The sequence below is a fragment of the Parasteatoda tepidariorum genome, chromosome 12, assembly GCF_982258835.1.
Source record: "Parasteatoda tepidariorum strain Cologne lab strain chromosome 12, Ptep-v5.0, whole genome shotgun sequence".
NCBI classification, from domain to species: Eukaryota; Metazoa; Arthropoda; class Arachnida; order Araneae; family Theridiidae; genus Parasteatoda; species Parasteatoda tepidariorum.
Genome location: NC_141766.1, coordinates 66,330,675 through 66,355,453, shown reverse-complemented (window position 1 = coordinate 66,355,453; position 24,779 = coordinate 66,330,675). Strand labels below are relative to the sequence as shown.

The 24,779-nt window shown below is 27.7% G+C and overlaps 1 protein-coding gene across 1 annotated transcript in view; it reads right to left on the bottom strand.

Annotated features, from left to right (window-relative positions):
* Positions 1 to 21,117, bottom strand: part of LOC107455531 (aspartate aminotransferase, cytoplasmic) — a 45,767-nt gene extending 24,650 nt beyond the window's left edge. The window contains exons 1-3 of the mRNA XM_021145482.4: positions 20,589 to 21,117; positions 1,893 to 2,074; positions 293 to 401 (exon numbers count right to left, since the gene is read on the bottom strand). Of these exons, the coding sequence (XP_021001141.1) occupies positions 293 to 401; positions 1,893 to 2,074; positions 20,589 to 20,763 (466 nt within the window). The 5' untranslated portion in view covers positions 20,764 to 21,117. The remainder of the gene's footprint in view (positions 1 to 292; positions 402 to 1,892; positions 2,075 to 20,588) is intronic.
* Positions 21,118 to 24,779: the final 3,662 nt, after the last annotated feature.

The following is a 24,779-nucleotide window of genomic DNA, read 5'->3' as shown; positions in this document are numbered from 1 at the left end:
TTAATACAAATGGGAAGTGCATAAGTATATAAAAAATCTGAATAAAAAACTCATTACGTGTATGTTTAAATATAAAAGTATCGCGTATAAACTCGTACGTCATTATTAAAAATCTACAGTGCGTCTAATAATTTGATCAATTTATTATATTAAACTAACATAATGCTCGATTTAATAAATATTCTATATTTGTATAATATATCGTCTAATTTATCCTATCGTCAAATTTATGTTATATATCGTCTAATTTAATCAATTAACGAAATATTAATCATAACAAAATTTCACTTACGCCAGCATGGATCTGCCATGTAGAAAATCTTTAATTTTGCACACTTCACTAAGAAGTCAGCACCTACTCTTAAAGCACCAGTCCCACCTACGGTTTGTACTCCAAAAGCCTATATTAAAATGGATGCCATTTAGCACTAACACATATTATTACTATAATTAAATGTTTTTTTAGAGAAATTGTTATTATGTTAAATTTATATTCCATACTATACAAAAGGAACTAAAACAAATTATAGTTAATACCAAAATTTCCAATATAAACTTCAACGCACACAGGAATGATCAATCTTATTATTTGAAAGTAAACTTTTATTATTATTGCTGTTAGAATACTTAGTATACTCTTATTGCGAGAGCAGGATTAACAAAGACTGAGGTTGATCAAAAGCAATACATTTTTTGCTTCCAAAATAATTTCTTACCTGATTTTGAGGTTCTCTTTCTGCAATTAGACGAAAAATTACTTACCGTTAATCCACAAAGATTTCTCAAATAGACTTTTTTTTTTGTCTTAATATTTAATTGAGATTTAAAAAAACGTTTTCAATTTGTGAGTTTAATAGAGAAAAAAAACATGTTTTTCAACAATTTTGTGAGTTTGTGAAAATTAGTTTTAAATTCTGAATACAACAGACAGTTATTTAAAAAATACATCTGTATAATACAATCATATTTTTTAACATCAGGTTTAAAATCATGGATCATTATAACTCTTGTTATGAGCGTTTTAAACCATAATATCGTATGAATTTGCCTGAATCTTATTATGACGCTAAGTTGAACCATATTATCGTTCAAAATATGATTTTACGAGACTATAGCTCAACTTAAATGGAAGTGTGATTCAATTTAATACCTGATTTAAGTTTCTGAAAATTTGCCTCGTATTATGGTTCAAGGTATTAAGCTTCAACATAAAACCGATTTCTCCAAAAATTATCACCACGCAATTAGAATTTTTATTTGGAGCATGTTGACCCATAATACCGTTTAAATTTGCCACAGCCTTAATATCGTGTTAAGTTTAACCATATTATCGCACATCTTATAGATGATTATACAATACTATGGTAAACCATGAACAGAAATATGTTCCCATTTAACACCTTATTTAGGTTGCTGTAAATTTGCGCCATATTATGGTTTAATGTACCGATATTAAGGTTCAACATAAAACCGATTTCTCTTAAGATTGCAATCACATATTAAGAAATTTTAAAGCGTGTTGACCCATAATACCGTTTACATTTGCTACTACCTTAAGATTATGCTTAACCATATTATCTTAATATCATAACCATATTATCTTAACCATATTATCTAAATATCATAACCATATTATCTTAATATCATAACCATATTATCTTAACCATACTGTCTTATAAGTTGAACCATATTATCTTGAACATGATCAGAAAAACTTCAATTTTAATGTTTTCTAAAATATTTCAATTTTACACCTTTTTTAGGTAGCTGAAAATTTGCACCGCATTATGGTTTAATTACGGTTGTGTACGTCTGACTATCTGAGTGTTGCAAACATGTTCTTCTTTTATTAATCTCTTTTTGGTAGTTCTTTTCAATTGAACTTTACTTACCCTGCCTTGTTTAAGAGCTATGTTATCATTTCCAAGTAACAATTTTGTAGCAGCATGACTGAGTTCTTCTAACCCTAATTGGCCCAAATATTCATGGCTGATATTATTTCCAGAAGTTATTTCTTCCTCAATTTTTCTTACAACTGGCAAAACCCAAGGTCTTCCTTCTTCATCTCTGTAAGCTGTAAAAATAAGCAATTTAATAATCGAGTATTAATAAATTTTTTTTTCGTTTTTACAGTTTTATTTTAACGAGTTTTAGTTTCCTCAACCTATGGAGAGAGTCATATCGATGTCAAATATCAACCTATCGATTCCATGTCAACCTTCATCTGTGAAAAGGTACCCTACCCTGAAAAGGTACTAATGTTACGTTAAAAAAGTTTTCGAATCAAAATTGATTTTTAAAAGGAAGTTAATTTAGCTTATTACCTAAAATTAATTTAATTTTTAGAATTTTTTTTATGATGGAAGGTGGTTGGATATTAAAAATTTTATCTGAATTGGCCATAAATTTGAATTTGTGTGCTAATAAATAAATTAAAAAAAATCCCGTGTTTATAACTACTTTTAATTAGAAATAATCAAATAAACGAACGCTTAAGAGAAAATAACTCCGCAAAGTTTGCTTTACTTCTTGACTACAAGCTAACCTTTACTTGATACATACATTTATGTAAACAAATTCCTTCACTGGCATTATTTTCCTAGATTATCAGTAAATGGTCCCGCAAATCATAGATATGAAAATCGCGATCCCTCGAGATAAAAAGATTAATGAGTTCGGTGGGTAGTATACTTCCCATGTCCTAAAAAAAATTTATAAAAATTTGGAAAAAATTCGTATTTAATGAGTAACAGTTAGGAACCATAATTTTTTGTTACATGAAAAAATAAACCTCAAATTTTGTGCAAGTTATTTATAACGGCCCAATTTATACATCTTCTGATTTAATCGAAGTGCTGGTGGCTTGAAATCTTAATAAACTTCTTATAAATGAAAGATAAGGTTAATTAAGAATTTTAAATAATCATTAAAGGGGGCATTTATTTGTCTGTTTTATTATTAGCTGGTTGATTGCATGGAAAATTGTCTACAGTTATGAATTCTTTGAAATATCTTGTAGATTCAAGTTTTAAGTAAATATTACTATGGTGTCGCCATCTTTTGAGATAAGTTTAAAGTAATGCAAGAGTATCTGTAAAAGAAACTCAACTCATTACACTTAATTATAGATTGTTTGTCCTCTATAAAATAAAAAAAATAATGACATCCAATTAAAATAATGACGCAGTTTACCACTAGTTTTAAAATTGCTAACTTTGTACATTACAAGTGATTCAACATTCTAACAAGCATTTTACAAGCACTCAATCGCAGATATAATTCAGTCCTTTTCTTTTATTCATGCAAAAAAATATATGTATTTGAAATTTGCAGAATTATATTTTGAAATTAGATATGGAATTCGTCAGAGTATTAATTTGTAATTAGAAAATAACCAATAAGCTTAAGAAATAAATTTTTGAGTGATAGATGAAATTTTTTAGGTTTTAATGCTGCCATCTATGATTTTATTTTAAACAATAAGTGATCCAAATAATGAATGAACAACGTTTAAAAATATAAAATTGGGAATAGAATTTGAAATAAAAATTTAGTAGCTTCTATGATTTTTGGAAATTGCTTAGATACATTTTTTTTTACATTTCTATTTATTTTAACAATTATATTTCTCAAAATTTGCCGTATTTAAATTAACTTTCATATAATATTGATGTTTAAATATTATTTTATAATAATTAAATTGTCCTCCCAATGAGAGTGTCTTCAGTGGTTGGTGGATTATGGGTTACAGTCCTCTTGCCGTGAGGCTAACTGTGGAAGGTATCCATGGTTTTCCTCTTTATGTAACGCAAGCACCGGATTGGAATTTAGACATAGCACTGGTCTTACGACATAAAGAATTGATGAACTTGGAGAAATTTAATGATAAGCCACTGTTTTATTAGTGACAATGTTCACATTTAAGTGTTATGCAATACTTTTGGAATGTTAAAGAACTACGTTATGCAATTTCTACCGAATCGCAAAAGGAGTCGCGATGGCTCAGAGGATAGAGCGTTCGCCTTCTAATCAGGTAACCCGGGTTCGAATCCCAGCGATGGCTGGTCGATACGAATTCCGCTTCCGGCTTGCACCGACCACAGCGCTGACGTGCACCGGCTTGCACCGACCACAGCACAGTCCCCATTCCGTCTGGCTAACCGTGGGAGGTTCTCGTGGTCTTCCTCTCCATGTAACGCAAATGCTGGTTAGTTCCATAAAAAAAAGTCGTCCACGAAGGCAAATTTTTCCCAATACTTGATACAGGAGTTTCCTTGCTTTCCGGATTGGGTTTAAAATTACAAGGCCACGGAGTTGAACATTAGAAGTCGTATACCTAAAAATTGGGTTGGCTGTTCAACAACGGTTAAAATATAAAAATAAATCACAAAAGAAACGTCTTCTTGCTTACGTAAAAAATCATGGTATTTTTCGCAAAGAACATTTTTCTAAAAACTTTTCTGAATTATTTCAAAAATATATCTTATCATTACATTGCTGACGATAATATGTATATAGAATTAATTTAGCCATTTTCATATTTTCACTCGAGAAAAAAATAATTCTGTGATTGGGTGTTATTCACAAAATCTATAAAAATGTGTAAAAGATCCTTTTTAAGAATTGATTAACGTAATCGATAGAGTGTATGTGATCATTGATGCGTTTCTTTCAAGGGGATTCAAAGTAAATGAGTTGTTTTTCTCTTTAACTCAATAGTATTTGCTCAAAATCGAGGCTTTGTTTAATTCTACTACTGTGGATACTTTAATTCTACTACATTTTGAATAAAAATTGGTAAGTTTGGCCTCTATCTTTGGAAGAAAAAAAAGGCATAGGTTTCTTTACTCATGTTTTTCAAAAAGAAGGTTATATTTAATTTTTCTAAATAAATCTGAGGAATGTTTTAATGATATAATATCAACATTGCAAAAGTTTATTTTATTTGTTTGATATTATCCTCAGTAATGCGATAGAGGTTTTGCTCTTATTTCAGTTAAAAGTCACTTTAAACTTTATGAAATAAATAACTGAATCTATACCTGAAAGCCACTTCTCTAGTATACTGAATAGATATTTTATTTCACACAACACAATTTGTGAACGTAAATCATTATTAATTATTATTATTATTTTTTATTATTTCAATTTATTCCAGAAATTGAAAAATGTTTTGATTTTTGTTCGACTTTCTAATCTGATAAAGTGTGTATTTTTAACAAAACAGCACGTTTTGGTAAATTTAAAAACGTTTTATGGTGAATTTTTTAAGACTATCTCTTGAGTTTAACTCCTTCAAGATCGTGATCACATATACGTGATCGCGTGACTTTCCTTTCACGACTCGCGTTAACAAATATAAAACAAGCTTTTTTGTCTCTAGCGACCCAATATCACACGGACGTGGGATTCGTATTACTTCGTGCACGTATTACTTCTCGTATTAATATGTATGCGTATTATTTAGTACGTATACTCTAGGTGCAGGAAAAGAGCGCCTTTCTCCTACCAGTCCTGACAGTGCAGATATGAGAAGCATATAAAAAAATAGTGTATATATTATGCCATTTAATTCAAAAGCCATGCTTTGTATATATTTTGAGATATTCGATTAACGGCTCTGAATTTAAAATGACGAGAATAAAATAATTGTGTCTCAATGAAAGAACTTCTGACAAAATTCCAGAAAATGTAAAATTATTACATAAAATTGCAATTAAATTTTTCAAATTTTTTGAGCTAATATGCGAAGAAAAAGAGCATATTTGTCTGCCTTGTCGAAGATTTTTGAAGACTTTACATGATTTTTATGGCTTATATCGCGCGCGTAAGACGTCATTCGCCTTCAAATTTAAGCTCTTGCTTCAAATTTAAGCTTAAGTGTTTGCATTTCAATAATTTCCCCAATTATCTTAAACTCGTGTAAAAAGTCCTTAAATTATAGAAAGCTTTAATTTTAGATAAATTATAGAAAGTCAGAAAAACTTGTACATAGAACATTTCTCCATGATATCGCACATTTAGACCAGCAGTTCCCCTATTGGTGTTACGCGGAACCAGTTAGTGTCACAGGGGTTCCGAAAGTTAGGACTTTTTTTTACCAATTATGATTTCCGAAACTGTAACTGAATTATAATCCAATTAATTATCTATTATTTATTGAATATTTCAGTTACTTTAAGGCTGAAATGCTTGCAAAGATAGAAAAGCCGAATTAGAAACAATATTTTTTCGAACAACAAATATTGAAGAAAAATGAAAACGATATATATTTATGAATAATTGCGCAAGTATTGGTATCGAATGAAAATAAACAACTTCCAGTATTTTCTGGTAACCATTCCCAAAGTTTACTACAGTACTTTTTCGTTTTTATTTCAGCGGAAGCCATATTTCAGATCATTCATTTTCAGTTTTCAATGAATTAAGAACTAGATAAGAAAATCAAACAAGATAGTGCCCCAAATCTGTGAATTCTGACATCAAATCCAATTTTAAGACTATGGGTAAAACGATATATTTTATTTATTCATTTATGCCGGCCAGGTGGCGAGCGGTTAGCGTGCCTGACTGCGGAGCCAATGGCTGCGGGTTCGAATCCCGCTCTGGGCATGGATGTTTCTCTCTGTGCTGTCCTCTGTTGTGTGTGATGTGTGAATGTGGCCCACCCTATGAACGGGTTTGTGGCAGTGTGGCGTGGGTAATGTTGCTCGCCTCCGTGACTTAGGTTCACAGGTGCCCACTGGGTAGCGATAAATGAGCAACACTTCCGGCATCTTCCGAGGCGAAGAACGAGAGTTCAAGTGCCTGCCGTTATTTAAAAAAAAAAAAAAAAAAAAAAAAAAAAAAAAAAAAAATATTCATTTATTAAATGTTTTTAAAATGATTAATAGCTTGTCGTTGATTTATATATTCACAATTGCTAATGAAATTCTTTCCTTGAGTTCTTGGGGTTAATCATTTTTTGAAGGTTAATCATTTAGGGCTCTGTTACGGAAAAAAAAATTGGGAACCACTGATCTAAATAAGTTGAAACTTTACACCTGGCAAAATGTTGTGTACAACCCCTGTCCAAATTATTAGACGCACTATAAGATTCTATGTAAAATTTTAATTATCAGATAAAACTATACAGCTTCATTGTTTCTACGTGACTGAAACCGGTTGGCACTTGTCTACGTTAGTGTATCAATTGGTAAAATTAGGCGATATATAATATAAATTCGACGATAGGATAAATTCGACGCTATATTATATAAATATGGAATATTTGTAATATCAGGTATTTTATTAGCATATTAAAATAATTAGACCAAATTATTCAACGCACTGTACTTTTTTAATAATGACATGTTTTTTACGAGTTTATATGCAATACTTTTATACTTGAATGGGTTTTTATGCGGGAGATTTTTTATATACTTTCTATTTGTATTTATTTTTAGCGCATTGCATTACAGTGTTAACCAATTGATAAAGGAACGTAAACAAGTTCAAACCGGTTTCAGACACATAAGAGCAATAAAGCTGTATAGTATCACCTGATAATTATGATTTTACATAGAATCTTAGAGTGCGTCTAATATATTGGACAGGAAGAGTAGTTTTATTCAACATCATGTTGCTATTTAAAAGATATTATCGTAACTCAATCAACCGAAAAAGCGTATATAACACACAAAAACATTTATTCTAACGAATTCAAAGGCATGAAAACAGATATTCCTTCGCTTTTAACTATTTCCTCTCTAAATATTAACCCGTATTTAGCAATAAAATGCCGATTTTACTACTTTTTTAGCTAGTTAATATGAAACGAAGCTAGTTAATATGAATATTATTTTTAAGCATCAACTATTTCGGGAATATTTGAATGAGTTTTTTTTTCTTCTCTTACGTCATTCCTTAGAATGAAAGGATTCGAGATAAGTTGAATTCCGTAAGGAATATATGAGTTAGTGATTTATTTCAATTCAATAAATGAATACAATAATGCTTGATTTATAAATACTACTGTATTGAATACGATGAATTTCCAAGAACTTGATTTGAATAAATATCCCAAAACGCAATAGAAAAGAAACAACTAAATGTTTTGATACAATTCGTGTTTGTATGCTTGTAGTATTTGATTTACGTATCCATTTTCGTTGATAAATGTTAAGAATATTAAGAGATAATCGAGGGAGGAATTTTTATACCAACTGTTTTCTAGTATTGTTTCCAAATGAGTACTCTACAAGCTATCTGAAATTCTACCAGATAACAGAACAATACGCATTAAGCATACGCTACGTGAAAATTTTATTGCCTGCATAAAAACCGCGGTCTTTTTCATAGAAACACCTTCCTGAATAGTGTGAAAATGTTGCTTATTATTATATTGTACAAGCCCGTTATATCTGATATATATTAAATATTTGTAATGCACATAAGTCTCCAGTTATAAGTAATTAGTTGAGAAAAAAGAAAAATGACCATTTTGATTGATTGATTAAGTTACTTAATTTGGTTAATGAACAGTTTTTAATAAATTAATTAAATAACCGATTAACAATCAATGAATCAATTAATTAACCAATTAATAATTATATTTAATAATCAACTTATTAATTTTCAGCAATTGATACTTGGCTGAAAAAAAGTTAGTAAATTAATTATTTTTTTTTTGTTTATTTACTAATTCTTCTGAAAAATTACAGCAGAATTCCTTGTTCATTAAAATATTGCTTAAAGTTATACTTCATTTATAAAATATTAGGGGGACTGAAGAGTAATGCCGTTTCGGCGCATTAAATATTCGTTAGTCTTCAATTCGGCATTGAAAGGTTGTTGCGAACGAGGATGAATACATGATTGATGAAAAATAAAATATTCATAACAAATATCAAATGCACCGAAACGACATTACTTTCCGGTTCCCTTAATAGTTCGTTTTTGGAAGCTGTTAAAAAAATTCCTTTAGCATCATTAATTTGTAATTTTTATCTCATCAACTGAAAGTGTTAAGTAAAGAAATAAAACTTGAAACTAGCTTAAGGATTTAAATGCTAAATGATATGTTTTTACAACCAAGTGAAATCTCGTGTTTTTTAAAAGACGTTCTTTTTTTTCAGTTCACTAAAAGAACTTTTTCATTAATGATTATTGCTTTAACACATAATGCTTATTCTATCAACTGAAAGATCGTGAACATGCTTATCAAAAGACGTTCTTTTTCAAAAAAAAATTTTTATTTTGTGCACGGAAAGATTTTTTTTACTATAGAAAAATGTGCCGAAAACTTACCTTTCGTTTTATGTTTAGTGCTTAGTTTGTTTTTTTTGTTTAGTCGGGTGTAATACTTTTGTGTCTAATATTTTTGCAAAGGACTATAACATTTAATAAAAAATTATAAGACTGAAACTTCAACAACAACAAAAAAAATGGAAGGAAATTCAAATGGATTCAAAAAAATTCAAAAAAATGGAAGGAAGGTTAGCATTATCTGAAACCTACTGTCCATGAATTAAAAATTCTCTTATTATATAAGTATTATGAGAAATAAATTCTTCTAATTTTTGAGAGTAAGTATATTTATTAGAGATTTTTTGTTGTTTTGAACATTATTTGATATGTTTTGAAAATTGTAATTTTTAGATTTTTCTTGCGAATCGGAGAGCAAATCAAATCTAACTCGAATAACGAGTGTACGATATTAGAATAGGATATTCGTTTTCATTTGTTTTTATAATTTTAGTTTTTATTTTGCAATGCAAAATAATTTTAAAAGATATAACTAAAATAATTTTCAAAAAAATATTAATAAGTAAACCAAAAAAGTATAAAATAGTAAACCAAAAAAATCGACACGAGAGGCCGATAAATTATTTTATAACTTAGTTTATGCTAAACAAAAACGGAGAATTAAGAGATGAAGAGAGTTTTCGTTTGTTTAAACAAATAAAGTAACAAAAAAAATTTACACGCAAAACGTTTAGTTTTAAAATAAGTATTAAATTCATAATTTTATTGTTTTAAATTTCGAGTAAAAAAAGCATTAGATGCTATAGGTTGTCATCTGTACCATTTCTTCCAAACTAATGAAATAATGTCTTTAAAACAATCCTTTTTTGAATGAAGTATTGCCTGTATAATCAGTATTTGGGTTCATGTGTACTGTATTATTTAAATTAAATTTAATCGTGAAAATATTACTAAGCTTTTGAATTTTTAAAAATTAAATTAAAAATTTAGAACTTTATCAATTTATGCTTTCAAAATATTTAAATCATACACCTAGGAAAAAAGTATAGTTATATCTACCAGAATATGCTAAAATCTAAAGTGTTCCTGGCTCTAAGGCTGGGATGGGCAAATTTTTCTGGTCGAGGGCCAAAAATTGGAAAAGTTTGGTTGGCTCTGTAAAAATTTCTTAAAAAAAAAAAAAAAAAAAAAAAAAAAAAAAAAAAAAAACGCTATACAATTTTTTATATAAATATTTAATTAGATGAATGAAATTGTGATTTCATTTAATAAAAGTTCCTTATATTGAGGTTCTAAGTGAGATGTACTTATTTTAAGGAACGTGGGTAAATGTTTGTCGGTTAGCCTACTTCTGAAATGATTTTTTCTAAGGTTCATAAGATGAAAACACTTGTTCGCTTAAGTAAAATGAAGCAAACATAGTACGGATTTTCTGGGCATGAAATATTAAATTAGGGAAACCAGCTTTTGGTAATGATTTTTAAAACTCAATTTTTGGCATATTTAAAAGCAACTGCTTCAGATGGCACCAATCTACGGCTATTCTATGAAGAGCTTTCAACATTTTACCAATTGAAGCTGTCTGTGCTACTAGCTATTTCCATCAATTTTTGTTTTGTAGAACAAAAATTAGAGAAAGTTAAAAGGTCATCAGTAGTTTGTTAAAAAAGAAAGATGAAAAATAACTTTGAACAAAGTAGACAAGAAAATGGATGTATATTGTTTATTTTCGCCACGGATCAGCAAGTTAAAATTGTATCCGCGGGCCGTATAAAACCCGCCGGCGGGCCACTGTTGGCCCGCGGGCCGTAGTTTGCCCATCCCTGCTCTAAGGGAACACCAAAAAGATAGGTAATTTTTACTGAGGCGCTTTGGTAATTATTTTGGTAGTTAATAATAAAATATGGTATTAAAATATTTTTTTTTAAAATTTGTTAATTTTATATTTATAATTTTTAATTTAAATTTGGTAATTTTTTAAACGAGTAAACTATATTCAAATATAGAACATAAAACCCAAAATTGCTAGGATAGAAATCTTCTAAGAAAATCTTACCTGTAATTAAAAATATAAAACCTCGGAAATTCAAATTTTCAAAACATTTAAATCATAGATATATTTAAAAAAGGAAGAAAAAAAACTAATTTTTTTAAAAACAATATTTTTTATATTCCGACATTGATTTTTTTTCCCCAAAACATCCTAAAACATTTCTTTTTTTTTTTTTTTTTTTTGTATAATCAAATGAGAACAAAAAACAATGAGTAAACTAAATTCAAATGTAGAACCAAAAACCCTAAATTTCGAAGCAAGCGATCTCTAAAAAAAATCTTATCAATGATTTTCGAACTACATCACGTAAGGTTATTAATTCATTCCACATATTTTTCTTACGCGTAGCGCATAGTAAACATAAACTGATTGACCTTTCACCGGAACTTTTCTTCTTCTGACAACAAATAGCTGATTTAAAGTGTAGGTTATTCGTTTTTGGTGCCAAAACACTTACATAATCAATGCTCAAGTTTATCAAAACTCAAAAAAAGTATTTTATATGTTAAAGCCCTTGCACTAAATGATCCAAAATCTGTTAGGTTAAGAAGTCACGTTTTTAAAGTGACCGGGACAGATCGGGTTAAACTTTTCTTTTCTAGCTTGTTTATTTCGCTTTTAGATTTTCGCTTCACTCATTTGTTTCTGTGAAAGTAAACAAGGAAATGAAAGGGTCAGCAAATTTGAATCCAAATATTTTTTGTTATGTTACAATACATCTGTAATGTTTTGGGCTATTCCCCGTTAAGATCATAATGTTTTTCTGGGCATATTTTTTTATAAAAATAAATCAACCTATTTTTATTCTTTCAAATTTTTGTTTCAAGCATGACTAAATATTTACTTTTTTCCCCTTCCTTTTGATGACTAAAACGTGAATATAAAACTGTGTAATTGTCGTTTACAAAATATGGAGACCCAATTATGTAAACAAATAATGCACGTGACCCGAAATTGTTTTGTCTAGATTTGATCCGAACCACGTTTATATTAAAAGTCTAATATTTGCTTACTTTTCTAAAATTCCTTCAAACTTTAAACTTTTTCAGATTTTCTTAACATTTTAGAAATTTGAAAAAAAAAGCCTGCACAATGTAAAGTCTTTTAAGAAAAAGACACACAAAATAATTAAATAAATAAAATTGACGGGTTTGGAGCCATGTAAGTGATATTATGCAAATAGTTTAAGAGAGCGTGCTTAAGAGTATATTCGTTAAGAAATAATGCGCAGCGATTTCTATGATGGCAATCGGACGTTCATGTTCATTGTGCTGTTATTTATAAACGTCGTTAAACAGCCGACCCCATTTTTGGTTTACGACTACTTATGTTAAACTCCGTAGCCTTGTAATTTTGAACCCAATCCAGCGTAACATGAAGAGGAAAACCACGAAAACATCCCACGATTAGCCTGATGGCAAGGGGACTCTAATCCATGATCTGTCTAACACTGAGGATATTTATGTCAGCATTGTGGTCGGTGCTAGCCGGATGTGGAATTCGAATTGACCAGCTATCGCTGGAATTCGAACTCGGTTCCCCTCAATGGAAGGCAAACACTGTATTTTCTGAGCCATCACGGATAGACATTATACAATCAAAATCGCGGAAACTTAAGTATCTATCAGGAAATATCACTAAGTAACAGTTTGCTGAATAAAAGTCACATTTAGAAAAAGTGCTGTTAATCGCTAACTTGACCAAGCCGTTTAAATTTTAATTAATAAATATAACTAGTAAGAATGAGAAGTATATAATTAAGTAAAACGATGCATGAAATTTAAGTAGTTTTTTTAATATTATTAAAAGGACATTTTTATGCACATTTCAAAAAAAAAAAAGAAAAGGAAAAAGACAAATACAAAAACGTATAGAATATTGACTGTGAATTCTTTTATGAAATTTGCACTATGGGTCGATATAAAAGTACATTTTACATACGCTTCATATTATTTTTTTAAAAATAAGCATTTTTTATAGATTGAAATTAAAATTTAATGGGATGAGTTTTATAAAAATCTAAAATAGTTACTTTTTAAAAATGTAAAAAAAAAAAAAGAAAAAAAAATGAAAAGAGAGACAATATCAAAATGTACAACCAAAATTTTTGTTACATTTATGAAATTATAAACTTAACTATTTACTTTTTAAATATTATTAAAACACTTCTTTTTAATAATTATAATAGCTTAAAACACATCATTTAATCACCTTTGTTCAAAACAATGATAAACTATTTGTTTTTCTCCTTGCAACATTGCATTACATTTATAGTATTTCTTTGCAATATAACTTTAAAAATTATGAAATTTGTATAATATTACTAAAAATAGTTTCTTTATTCGAAAAAAGGAAAATAAAATTTAAATTGAATTCTACGAAACGGAAAAGAACTGAATCGAGTCTAGTCTAAGATTTTATTAAAGATAAGCTTAAAAGATAAAATATGGTGGAACAAAGTGTCAATGGTTATGATAATAAATAAATAAATGATTAAATTCATCATTCAAATTCATTTTTTCGTATGAAATTAAATATAATTATATAATGATGCATTTTCCTAACTAAGGTATATTTCCAATAGTAAGTAATTTTATTTTCAGAAAAGAAAGGAAGGTTTTGAATATTATGAGGTTAATAAAAATGCTACAATATTAAAAATTTTAAAAGGCAGAGAACCATTTAAGAACTATAAACAAGTACTACACTATCAGAATTTCCATTCTAAATTTACGGTATAATAACCGGCAGCAGTCTCTCCATCCTATTAACCGTAAAGTCAAGAAAGTTTCGCACGATTTTATAACCATTTACAATTAGTAGCGTTAAAAAAACTTAAATACACGCTTTTTACAAATAGCATGGCTTCAAAACTGTAAAAATCAAATGGCGTTAAGCAGCTTTATGGTGCTATCATCTATACGTGAATGAGAATGTCGTACTCTAATAGTCCAGGGTCACAAATTAAGGAGTGCAGGGTTATGGAAACTCTTCATGTGTTAAAGGGACTGCATGAAACATTGTGGTGTCAACGCTAGGATTCGAACCCGCATTCTGTCTGCTATGAGATAGGTAAATTGACCCACGCGGCTATAATACGCATTCAGCTGCCAGGATTTTAGCTTCATTATGTGGGTCTAGTTGGTGCGATAAAGTTCTAGTTGTTTAACCGTATTAAATGAAAGCAATTAATAAATGATTTTTCTCACAATTAACAGTTTGAATACCATCTTATTTACGGTTACTTGACTGTTTTGTTTGAATATGGTAAAATAACAATTAAATAAATAGTTTTTAACCAATTTTTTCAGAGAAATTTCCAACAGTGTATCGAAAATGTCAATTAGTGATGAGGGTTTATTTTGCTCTTTATGTTGCTTTATAGAATATTAGAAATTTTTTGTTTTGTCACAGGGAAATTCTTAATCAAAAATATTATTTAATCAATCAGCAATCATGTTGTTAAATAATATAGTAATTATAAGACTATAATAGTTATAAGACTGAATATATAATAATTATAAGACTGAATTTTTCATAATGAACTACATACCGTAAAAGACCGAAATCTGGAGAATGCCGATTTTCACCAGTGAATGTCAACAATTGCATTGCTTTGGTGAAGGTCCAATTTAATATGAATTAATTCATTGATATTTTAATATTTATTCGATATTTCAAAATCCGATTAGGTTAGAATAGGAAAAACATTAATGCAAGAAAAACGAGTCAAGTGTATACTGCACAATGATACTTACTTTTTAGAAAAATATTACTGTTGGGAATGCCGGGCAGCATGAGTGTAGGAAATGCCGGGCGGCATGAGTGTTTCCTACACATGAGTGTAGGAAATGTCAGGCAAAATTTTTTAATCCTTAAAAAAGTTAGGGTAGAAGAATACCAGTTATTAGGGCAGAGGAACACCAGGTCGAAACACCAGGTATATATATATATATATATATATATATATATATATATATATATATATATATATATATATATATATATATATATATATATAATACAAAAAAGCACGAAGAAAATTAAGAAAATCAATAAGTTTTACTTATTGCTCATAAGCTGCAAGTATTTATAGATTTCATTTCACGTTTTATTCTGTTTCTTCTTTATATTTTATATTCTGTTTTTACGTCATATTTTTACTTATTGTGTTCTATTTTATCTGTTGTAATTTTTTTGTAAATTTTTTGAGTGTTCCTTACACTATTGCATTGATATATTTCACGTTAACTATATTAATGCAATATTAGAAACCACTCTTTTTTGTGGATATAATTGTGTGAGTTGATGAAAAGATTATATCTTTTATTTTCCGGATTTTTAAAATTTTTTTCGGAATTTTCTTCCCGGTTTCTTGTTATTTTTATTATTATTATTATTCTTTTTTCCCCTTTTTTTATTATTCTGTAATTTTTCCCATGTTTCCTCTACATTTTGAAGAGACCCCCTATATGTTACAAGTATATATATATGTATATATATATATATATATATATATATATATATATATATATATATATATATATATATATATATAGCCCCCCTATATGTTACAAGTATATATATATATTTATATATGGATTCTCTATTGCCATTTAATTCTTGTTAATGATTGATTAAATGCATGAAACGCTAAGTACAAGTTACATAGATGAATGTCTGATTTGATAATAATTAGTTCATTGCTATTTTAATATTTATTCTATATTTTAAAATCCAATTAGGTTAGATTAGGGAAAACATTTGTGTAGGTAAAACTAGCAAGTGTATGCCGGGCAGTGACACGAATGTCTAGGTCACGGCGAGGGCAATGTCTTGGATTATGTTCTGTTCATATCATTGGTGTAAGTAGATATGATCCATTCAAAAATGGATAAGCATCTCATGTTAAATAATTTTCGTTCTTATCGCATTGCAGATTTTTCAAGAATTTCGTTCAATTTTCTTGAAAAAATTTCAGCCAAACCTCATTTCAAAAAATGGTTTGCAAAAATGATTATAAAAATTATCGAAAAAACCTTTTAAATTACTTCTCATTTAATTTAATGAGTAGGTGGCTTTGATTGACTTTATCTAAGAGTAAACAAAATTATGAGTTTTGTTAGAAGAAAAACATGTCATTAACACTTGGGAAATAAAACAAATCTACGAATGAAATAAATTATTTCACATTTATATAACTTATGATAGGATAAATGATTTTCGGAAAAATTTGCTCTTATTTATCACAGCAGAACATTCGTGTTAATTAATGTTAAATGCGGAAATAACACGAGTAAAAATATTATATTTTTGTTAAATGACAGCTAGAGAGAATCAACCGGAAATATTTTCGAATTAAATAGGTGATTTAGAAAACATAAATATTGTGATATTTTGGTTTGTAATAGTATAATGATATGTAATAGTATAATAGTAACATAATAACTGCATTAAATAAATTGCTTCTAACAACTTGTGCCTTACTTACGCAACATCGAAAAAATATAATAACATAAATATTTTAATACTTCGGTCTGTTTGAAATATAATTATAAACTTAATATTTCAAACAACAATAATTATGTTAAGTTTGTTTTTACACGTGATTCAGTTACCCAATTTTGATTAAAATAATATTAATAGTATGATATTTTGGACTGTTAATAATAATTATAAAACGATGACATTAAATAATTTCGTTGTAATATTTTGTGCTTTAGTTACTCACTCCGAATGAAATATTTTCCCTCAGAAAAAAATATCACATTTATTAGTTAGATAGAAATTATATTTTAAAAATTTCTTATTTTAGTTTAAGAACAAATGTTAGTTAAATAATATCGTCTAAACATCTTGATAATACAAAATTCACTTTCTGCGTTCGTCACACCGAATTTAAATTAAACTGAGGAAAGAAACATTTTCTTATGAGTTTAGAATATTTTCAGTTTTTTTTTCAAACTGTCATCGCAACTCAGCTCTTTTAAATGCAAAAATAAATAAATAAAAATAAAAATTAAAAAATTAAAATTATATCGAAGAAGTAACAATGTTCAGATCCTCTTATTGACACTGAGTGATGATAAATATTTAAAATTTAAGAAAAAATAAAGAATTTTTAAGCTAATTCTAATGAATTTAAGTAGGAGTGGTTTTAATACAATAATAAATATAAAAATATAACTTTTAATCAACATTAAAAAAAATAATTTCGGACACATGCTAGAGAAAAAAGTGTTATATAAGCCAAAATCATAGGGTATTTATAAATTACAATTCCGCTAAATTGAATCTCTTTATATGACTAAAATTATTTAAAAATTTATTTACTCTAAAAAAAATCTAAATGCTTGATGAAAATTGTATTTTATCTCTTTAATAAAATTAAAAAAAGTGGTTTGAAACGAGAATTATCAAAACCAAATCAACTCACAATACTGTTTATTTTTTAAAAGAAATTAAATTTACATAAATATTAAAACATTTAAAAAAAAATCCTGTTTATTCTCTGCAGATAGAGCTCTTGCCTCCCAATGAGTTGAACCAGGTCCGAATCCCAGCAATGATTTGTCGATATGAATATCAGCATTTAACTCACACCGACCACTGTGCTGATTTCAAATATCACCAGTAGAAGACGGATCATAGCTTAGAGTCACCTTGGTGCTGGGTTAACGTGAGAGGTTTTCGTGATTTCCCACTCCATGTAACGCAAGTGCAGTTTAGTCCTACCAATAAATCCCCTAAGAAGGCTAGATTCTCCCAATGCTTGAAACAGGTGCTCCTTTTGGGTTGGATTCAAAATTACAAGGTTGCGGAGTAGAACATTGATAGCTGTAAACTCAAAATTGAATCTGTTGCTCAAAGCCCGTTGTATAAAAATATTATATACAATAGTTTTTAAATTATTTTTTATCGTATCATTCTGTCATAACAAGTTCAATTCACAACACTGAGTTTTTTAAATTGAATTTATAAAAATATTAAATTTTTTTTTTTAAAAAAATCATGTTTTTTTTTTTGCTAGAAGAAAAAAAAACTCAACACATTAATACAAATTTATTTAGCTTGAAGAAAAATGCTTTTTGTCTCTCTGATAATATTTATAAAAATGAGTTGAGCTGATTTTGAAAACAAAACACTCTTAAACAAAGAAACGTAACGCAATCTTGAAGCACAAACATCGTAAATAAGGCAAATAAAAGTACAAAAATGAATGTACTATAATTGTTGTTCTATAAACATGTATTCTCAGTGTCTAAACATATATTCATAGAACCAAAATTATAATATGTCAATTTTTTTACCCTTATTTGTGCTTAAATTAAGTTGTTTTTTCTGCTTTGTCAGCTCGAAGTATGCCTTTAACTCATTTTATGATACAGTTATTATTGGATAAGCTTATAAATTTATGTTTATTATAAACGTCCTCAAATTGTTTAAATTATCTCAAGATTAATTTCAAATTTATATTTTGTTCTAAAAAGCATCACAGTCTTTTAATTTCCAATAATATGTTATTAACTATATTAAGGAATTTAAAAGAGCTTACAAAACTAAACAAATATTTAACAATCGTTTGAAAAACAAATGTATTGATCTGGTTTCAAAATCAAACTTAAAAATTGTTAGAGAAGTATTTTTTATTATTAATCGCTTCAGAATATAATAGTGAAGTTCCCAGATTAGATAAAAGTATCTTCATGAAAATCTTTGCGAAAAGAAAAATTTGAAGAATAATTCGATATATTTAAATATTTGCATCATCATCATTATTGTTCTTTAATATAAGATGCATTTAAGAACAGTTTGCTTTAAAAAAATAGCAGGATATTAAATTTTTAGAGTTGTATTTCTTACCTCCTATCGTTAAGTCCTTTTTTCGGGATGAAACTATCTTCTTAAAAAGCAAAAATTTAAGAATAATTTTATACTTGATACTTAGCATAATTTTACATTATCGTCATTATTATTTTTAATATAAGGTGCGTTTAAAAAAAATTGTCTTAAAAAATATTGGGAGGATTTAATATAGTAAATTTCTAATAGTTTCAAGTGTTACTTCCAATCTTTAAGTCCTTTTTTCGGGAAAAAAGTATTTTCATGAAAAGCTTTAAGAAAAGCAAAAATTTCTGAAGAATTCTATACTTAGATTTTTAGCACCATTAGACATTATTATCACTATCGTTTTTAAATTCAGCTTGCGTTTATAAACATTTTACCTTCAAAAAATAGTGAGACGATTAAAAATATTAAAATTTTAATAATTGTAAATCTTATCTTCAAGTCCTTTTGTTGGGATAAAATTAACTTTATCCAAAACTTTCATAATGATTCTATTCTTAAACACTAGACAACATTCTGATCATCAACATTATTATAATTATTTTTGATGAGATAGGGTGAGTTTAAAAACATTTTGCCTCAAAAAAATAGCGTGAATATTTAAGATATTCAATTTTAATAATTGCAAATCTTATCTTCAATCATTAAGTCCTTTTGTTGGGATAAAATTAGCTTTATCCAAAACTTTCATAATGATTCTATTTTTGAACACTAGACAACGTTCTGATCATCAACATTATTATAATTATTTTTGATGAGATAGGATGTGTTTAAAAACATTTTGCCTCAAAAAAATAGCGTGAATATTCAATTTTAATAATTGCAAATCTAATCTACAATTTTTCAGACCACTTTTGTGGAAAAATTATTTTTATGCAGAGCTTTATTAAGGTGCGAAAATTTCAGGATAATGCTTAAACACTTGATGACAATATCATTTACATTTTTCGAATAGACGATGCCATTAAATAAATTTTGCCTGTCAAAACTATGTGATTTTTTTTTAATAATCGTTAGTCTTTCCTCTAATTGTTAAGCCCACCTGCATTGCAAAATTATCTTCATAGAAAGCTTTATGAAGTTCAAAAAACCCGTGATAATGCTATGCTTAAATATTCGACAACATCATCACCATTATTATTATATTATAAAGATGGGATGCATTTAAAAAAAATTTGCAATATAAAATAGCTTGAATGCTTATACTTATTCAAGTTTTATTATTTGCAAATTTAATCAACAATTTTTCAACCCACTTCTGAGGTAAAATTATTTTTATAAAAAGCTTTATAAAGGGAGAAAATTTCAGGATAATGCTTAAATATTAGATGACAATTCCATTAAATTTTTCCTTAGCAGACGATGTTATTAAGGAAATTTTGCCTGTAAAAATTATGTGAAAACTTATAATATGCATTTTTTTAATAATCATATGTCTTACCTCCAATTGTTAAGTCCACTTTCACGGTAAAATTATCTTCATGAAAAGCTTTATGAAGTGCAAAAATCTCAACTGGAGGTGCTGGTTCTACCGTTGAAAATAATGAATCATCACCAGTTCGTACATCAGGATGTCCATTTTCATATGGATATATCATCTGCGATGAGGCATCCATATTTTATTTTGAAACGGAAGATATGAAACTTTATTAAGTCCGCTTTTCAGAAACGATAAAGCGATAGTATTTCTGAAATCTCAATTTATGCTGGCGCGCTTGACTTACTCTCCCTTTCTGTTCGCTTACGAGTTATATGACGTCAGGCAATGAAATTTCTCCGATTGGTTAAGATTTCTCGACCTTCTGTTTCATAAACTTTCTGTTTTGATCACTTTTTTGTTCACTTTTATGAGGTTATTAAATTGTATTAAAATTCGAAAATATCGTATTGAAGTGGATATAAAGGTTAAGAAAATTTTTTTTTTCCCCAATAAGGTAGACCGGGATTTGTTGTAATAAATTATAAGCAATGCTTATACCGAATCTACGAAGAATATCTGAAGAAACATGTATAGGAATTAATCTATAGGAATATCTGTCTGAAATGAACATCTATAAACATAATTGTGACATAGATCCATAAAAATGGATACATAGATGTATCCATTTTTATTGTGACACATTAAATATGTCACAATCGTCTAGATTCCCAGATCATCTATTTCATAAACTATTTATTTATTTGTTTCATTTTTATTATAATTCGCTTGAAATTGGAAAGGTTTGTGTTAAAGAGGTTATTAAAGTTAAAAAAAGAAAATATTTTTTTTTAAGTAGGGCTCACCAGGACAAGTTGTCACAATTTTTAAATTTTTTTTTTAACAATATCGGTACTATTGCATGTAAAATCTACTATACTACTGTAATAATTATAAGTATTTATTCAAATTCGCATTTTTAATATTCCTGATTGTTAAATAATGCTTTGCATAAATTAAAATTATTTACGCGATTGCACTTTTTTAGCATTGCTGTTAATTAAAAAAGCATTAAACGAATCAAAACAATTTACTCAAATCCACATTTTAATTATAATTGGTTGTTAAATAATATATTTCACCAATAAAATTTATTTACTCAAAAACATAGTTTTAGTATTGATATTGAGTAAAACAGGTATTGCACTAATCAAAACTATTTACTGAAATATATGGTTTTAGTATTCTTTTAGTTAAAAAAATATTAAGCGAATCAAAACTATTTATTCAAATACACATTTCAAATATTACTAATATGAATAAATGGATGAATCAATGGATCCGCCCTTTAAACGGGCATGACGTATGGGGGTGACAAAAGTCAAATTCTTGGCCATAGATGGCGCCACTGGAAAACAAGAACTATCGCACCCCTCTGCCGTAACAGGCATACTTCAACAACAAATATTACTATTGTTAAATAATGTATTGCACTTATCAAAACTATTTACTCAAATATCCATTTTAAATATTACTGATTGTTAAATAATGTGTTGTATTAATCAAAACTATCTACTCAAATAAAAATTTTTAGCACTGCTTTTAACTAAAAGAAGTAAGTAGTACACTAATCGAAACTACTTACTTAAATATTGCTGATTTGAAATTGTAATTGTAATTTGAAATTAGTATTGCCGATTTGAAATTGTTTGCAAAAAACAGATTCCTTACTCTTCGAGGGACTTACAGCCATGTTTCCTTAAAAGTTAAAACCATGTTTCCTTCAAGTTTCCTTAAAAGTTTTAATCAATATCGGCGAAGCGGAAAGCGTAGAGTGTACAGAAATGTACACATGGTATTTATAGAATTTTTAATGCAGTACACATTTTGTAAAATGAGACAGTAACGCAGTTTAGAGTGCATAAAGTGATAGTTAGGATTATTCTTATAAAAAAATTCTATTTTATTTTTTAAAAAAAATTTATTTTATGGTAAAATAGACTATTATTTAAAGCTTTTATAAAATTTGATCATAATATTATGTAAACACATTTCGCCATTAGAATCGAAATTAAAGTTTAAATCATATAAAAATACAGATTCTAGGAATTAAAAACAAATTTTAAAATAGAGATTAAATATTAAAGATTACAAAAATTTTGAAACTTGTAAGCTTCTTAAAAAAATTCACAATACTTATTTAAAATGTACACATAATATTGTAAATAGTATTAAAATAGTTTTACAACAGATATTTTTATTTTAGTTTAAATTTTAATTTTAATGCTATTATTAAAAATTTTCACATAATCTTGCGCACCTTGAATATTTAGCAAAATATTTAAAAAATTATCTATTTTGATATCAGAATTAAATATGATTGTTTTAAAAATAGAATTAAATATTTTTGCAAAAATGTGAAACCTAACTATTCATTTATATAATAATTCATTTATATAATAATTCATTTATATACCATCCATTTATATTTGAATCACTGTATCCTGTATCCTGTATCTCTATTTTTTAAGTATCCTGTAGTCCTAAAATAACTACTATTTGTTACGCTTCCTGCTTTGCCAATACGAGAAAGAACCCTTTACATCAAGGTGAACAGATAGTCTCAAATCTTGAGGACAGTCCTCGGATTTCAATAGTTGTCCTCAAAAACTTCTTGAGTAAAAAATTCTTTGAGTATGGAAAATGGGCTCAAATCTTAACATACGTCCTCAAATGTTGCTGAATTTGTTCAAGAACTTTAAATAAAAAAAAAAAATTAAAAAAAAAAAAAAAAAAAAACGAAATGAGCTGGAACGAGAACGAACGAGATTGTTTTGCCTTACGAAGAGTACAAGCTAAAAAATATCTTAGTAAAACTAACTTATGAAAACTCCTAAAAATAATTTCAACTGAACTGAAAATAATTTCAGCGAAAAGTAAACAAATAATCATGTACTTCTTCATTTTGCAAGAGTTAAACAATTGCAGAATATCATTTGAATATTAGATTTCCTTAGGGATGAAATCACGTTAGATGTAAAAGGTTTCCATTTTTTATTAAATTTTTAATATTTTTTTTAAAAAGAGAAACACTTAGTTGCATACAGAAATAAATATTTTCCATAAATAACTGGATGTCCTCGAATCTTAAAATTTTTTCAAGGATGCTCCGTTGATTTGTCCTCAAATCGTGGTTAAAAAATCTGATCACCTTACTTTAAACTGTCTCATTTCCCAATGTCAAAGTATAGGAAAAAAAACTCACTCATTTTTTTTATTTTCTTTTTGGTAAAAAATATATTAAAATTGTTTCTTGAATTTTAAACAACTGACAGTCAAACTCTGTAGAATAATTTGATACTCATAAAATGTCTCAACATTTTTATCTGTAAGACAAAAGTTTAAATTTAAAAATTAGAGAATTTTTAAGAAAATCTGCTGTTTATTAACCTATTACTGCTTAAGGTCCTACTTTTCATTAATGTTTTGTTAGAGTAATTATAAAACTATTATAAAATACTGTCATTAATTAACTCATTAATACTTAAGTTGCAACTTTCAAAGAATACTTTCTAGTAGTAATTAGAAAATGATCATGAAAATCCGTCATTTATTTACATGCCATTAATGCCAAGTAGCAACTTTTCGTTGATAATTTAAGTAATAATTGGAAAATGATTATGAAAATGTGTTATTTATTAACTCATTAATGCCCAAGTCACAATTTTTCAGTAATATTTTGCAATTGAAAATGTTATAGATTAAAATAAATGCAATAGCTCAATAGAATAGAATAGTAATTATAAAATGATTATTAACCCATTAATGCCTGAGTGCTCGAGTCGCATCTTTTCGATAATGTTTTGTAACAATAATTAGAAAATGATTACGAAAATCTCTTTTTTATTAACCTATTAATACTACAGTCATGAATTTTCATTGATATTTTGTATAGTGCTAACAAGTATACTTTCTTTGGAATCAGCTGGCAAGAAGAAAATTTTCCCAAAAAATTAGTAAAGGAAGCGGTTAAGAAACTTGAAAAGTGATAGTCCTCGTGAAATGTACAAAATTTTTTTTAAAGGAGATTTAATAGCAATTATGTTTCATGAACCAATGAAGTAAAGATATAACTACCCATAATGAGCTATGTAGAAAACAAATTTTGATTTTTGAAATTTTGATCCAGAATTCAGTTCGAAATAATACTTTGTT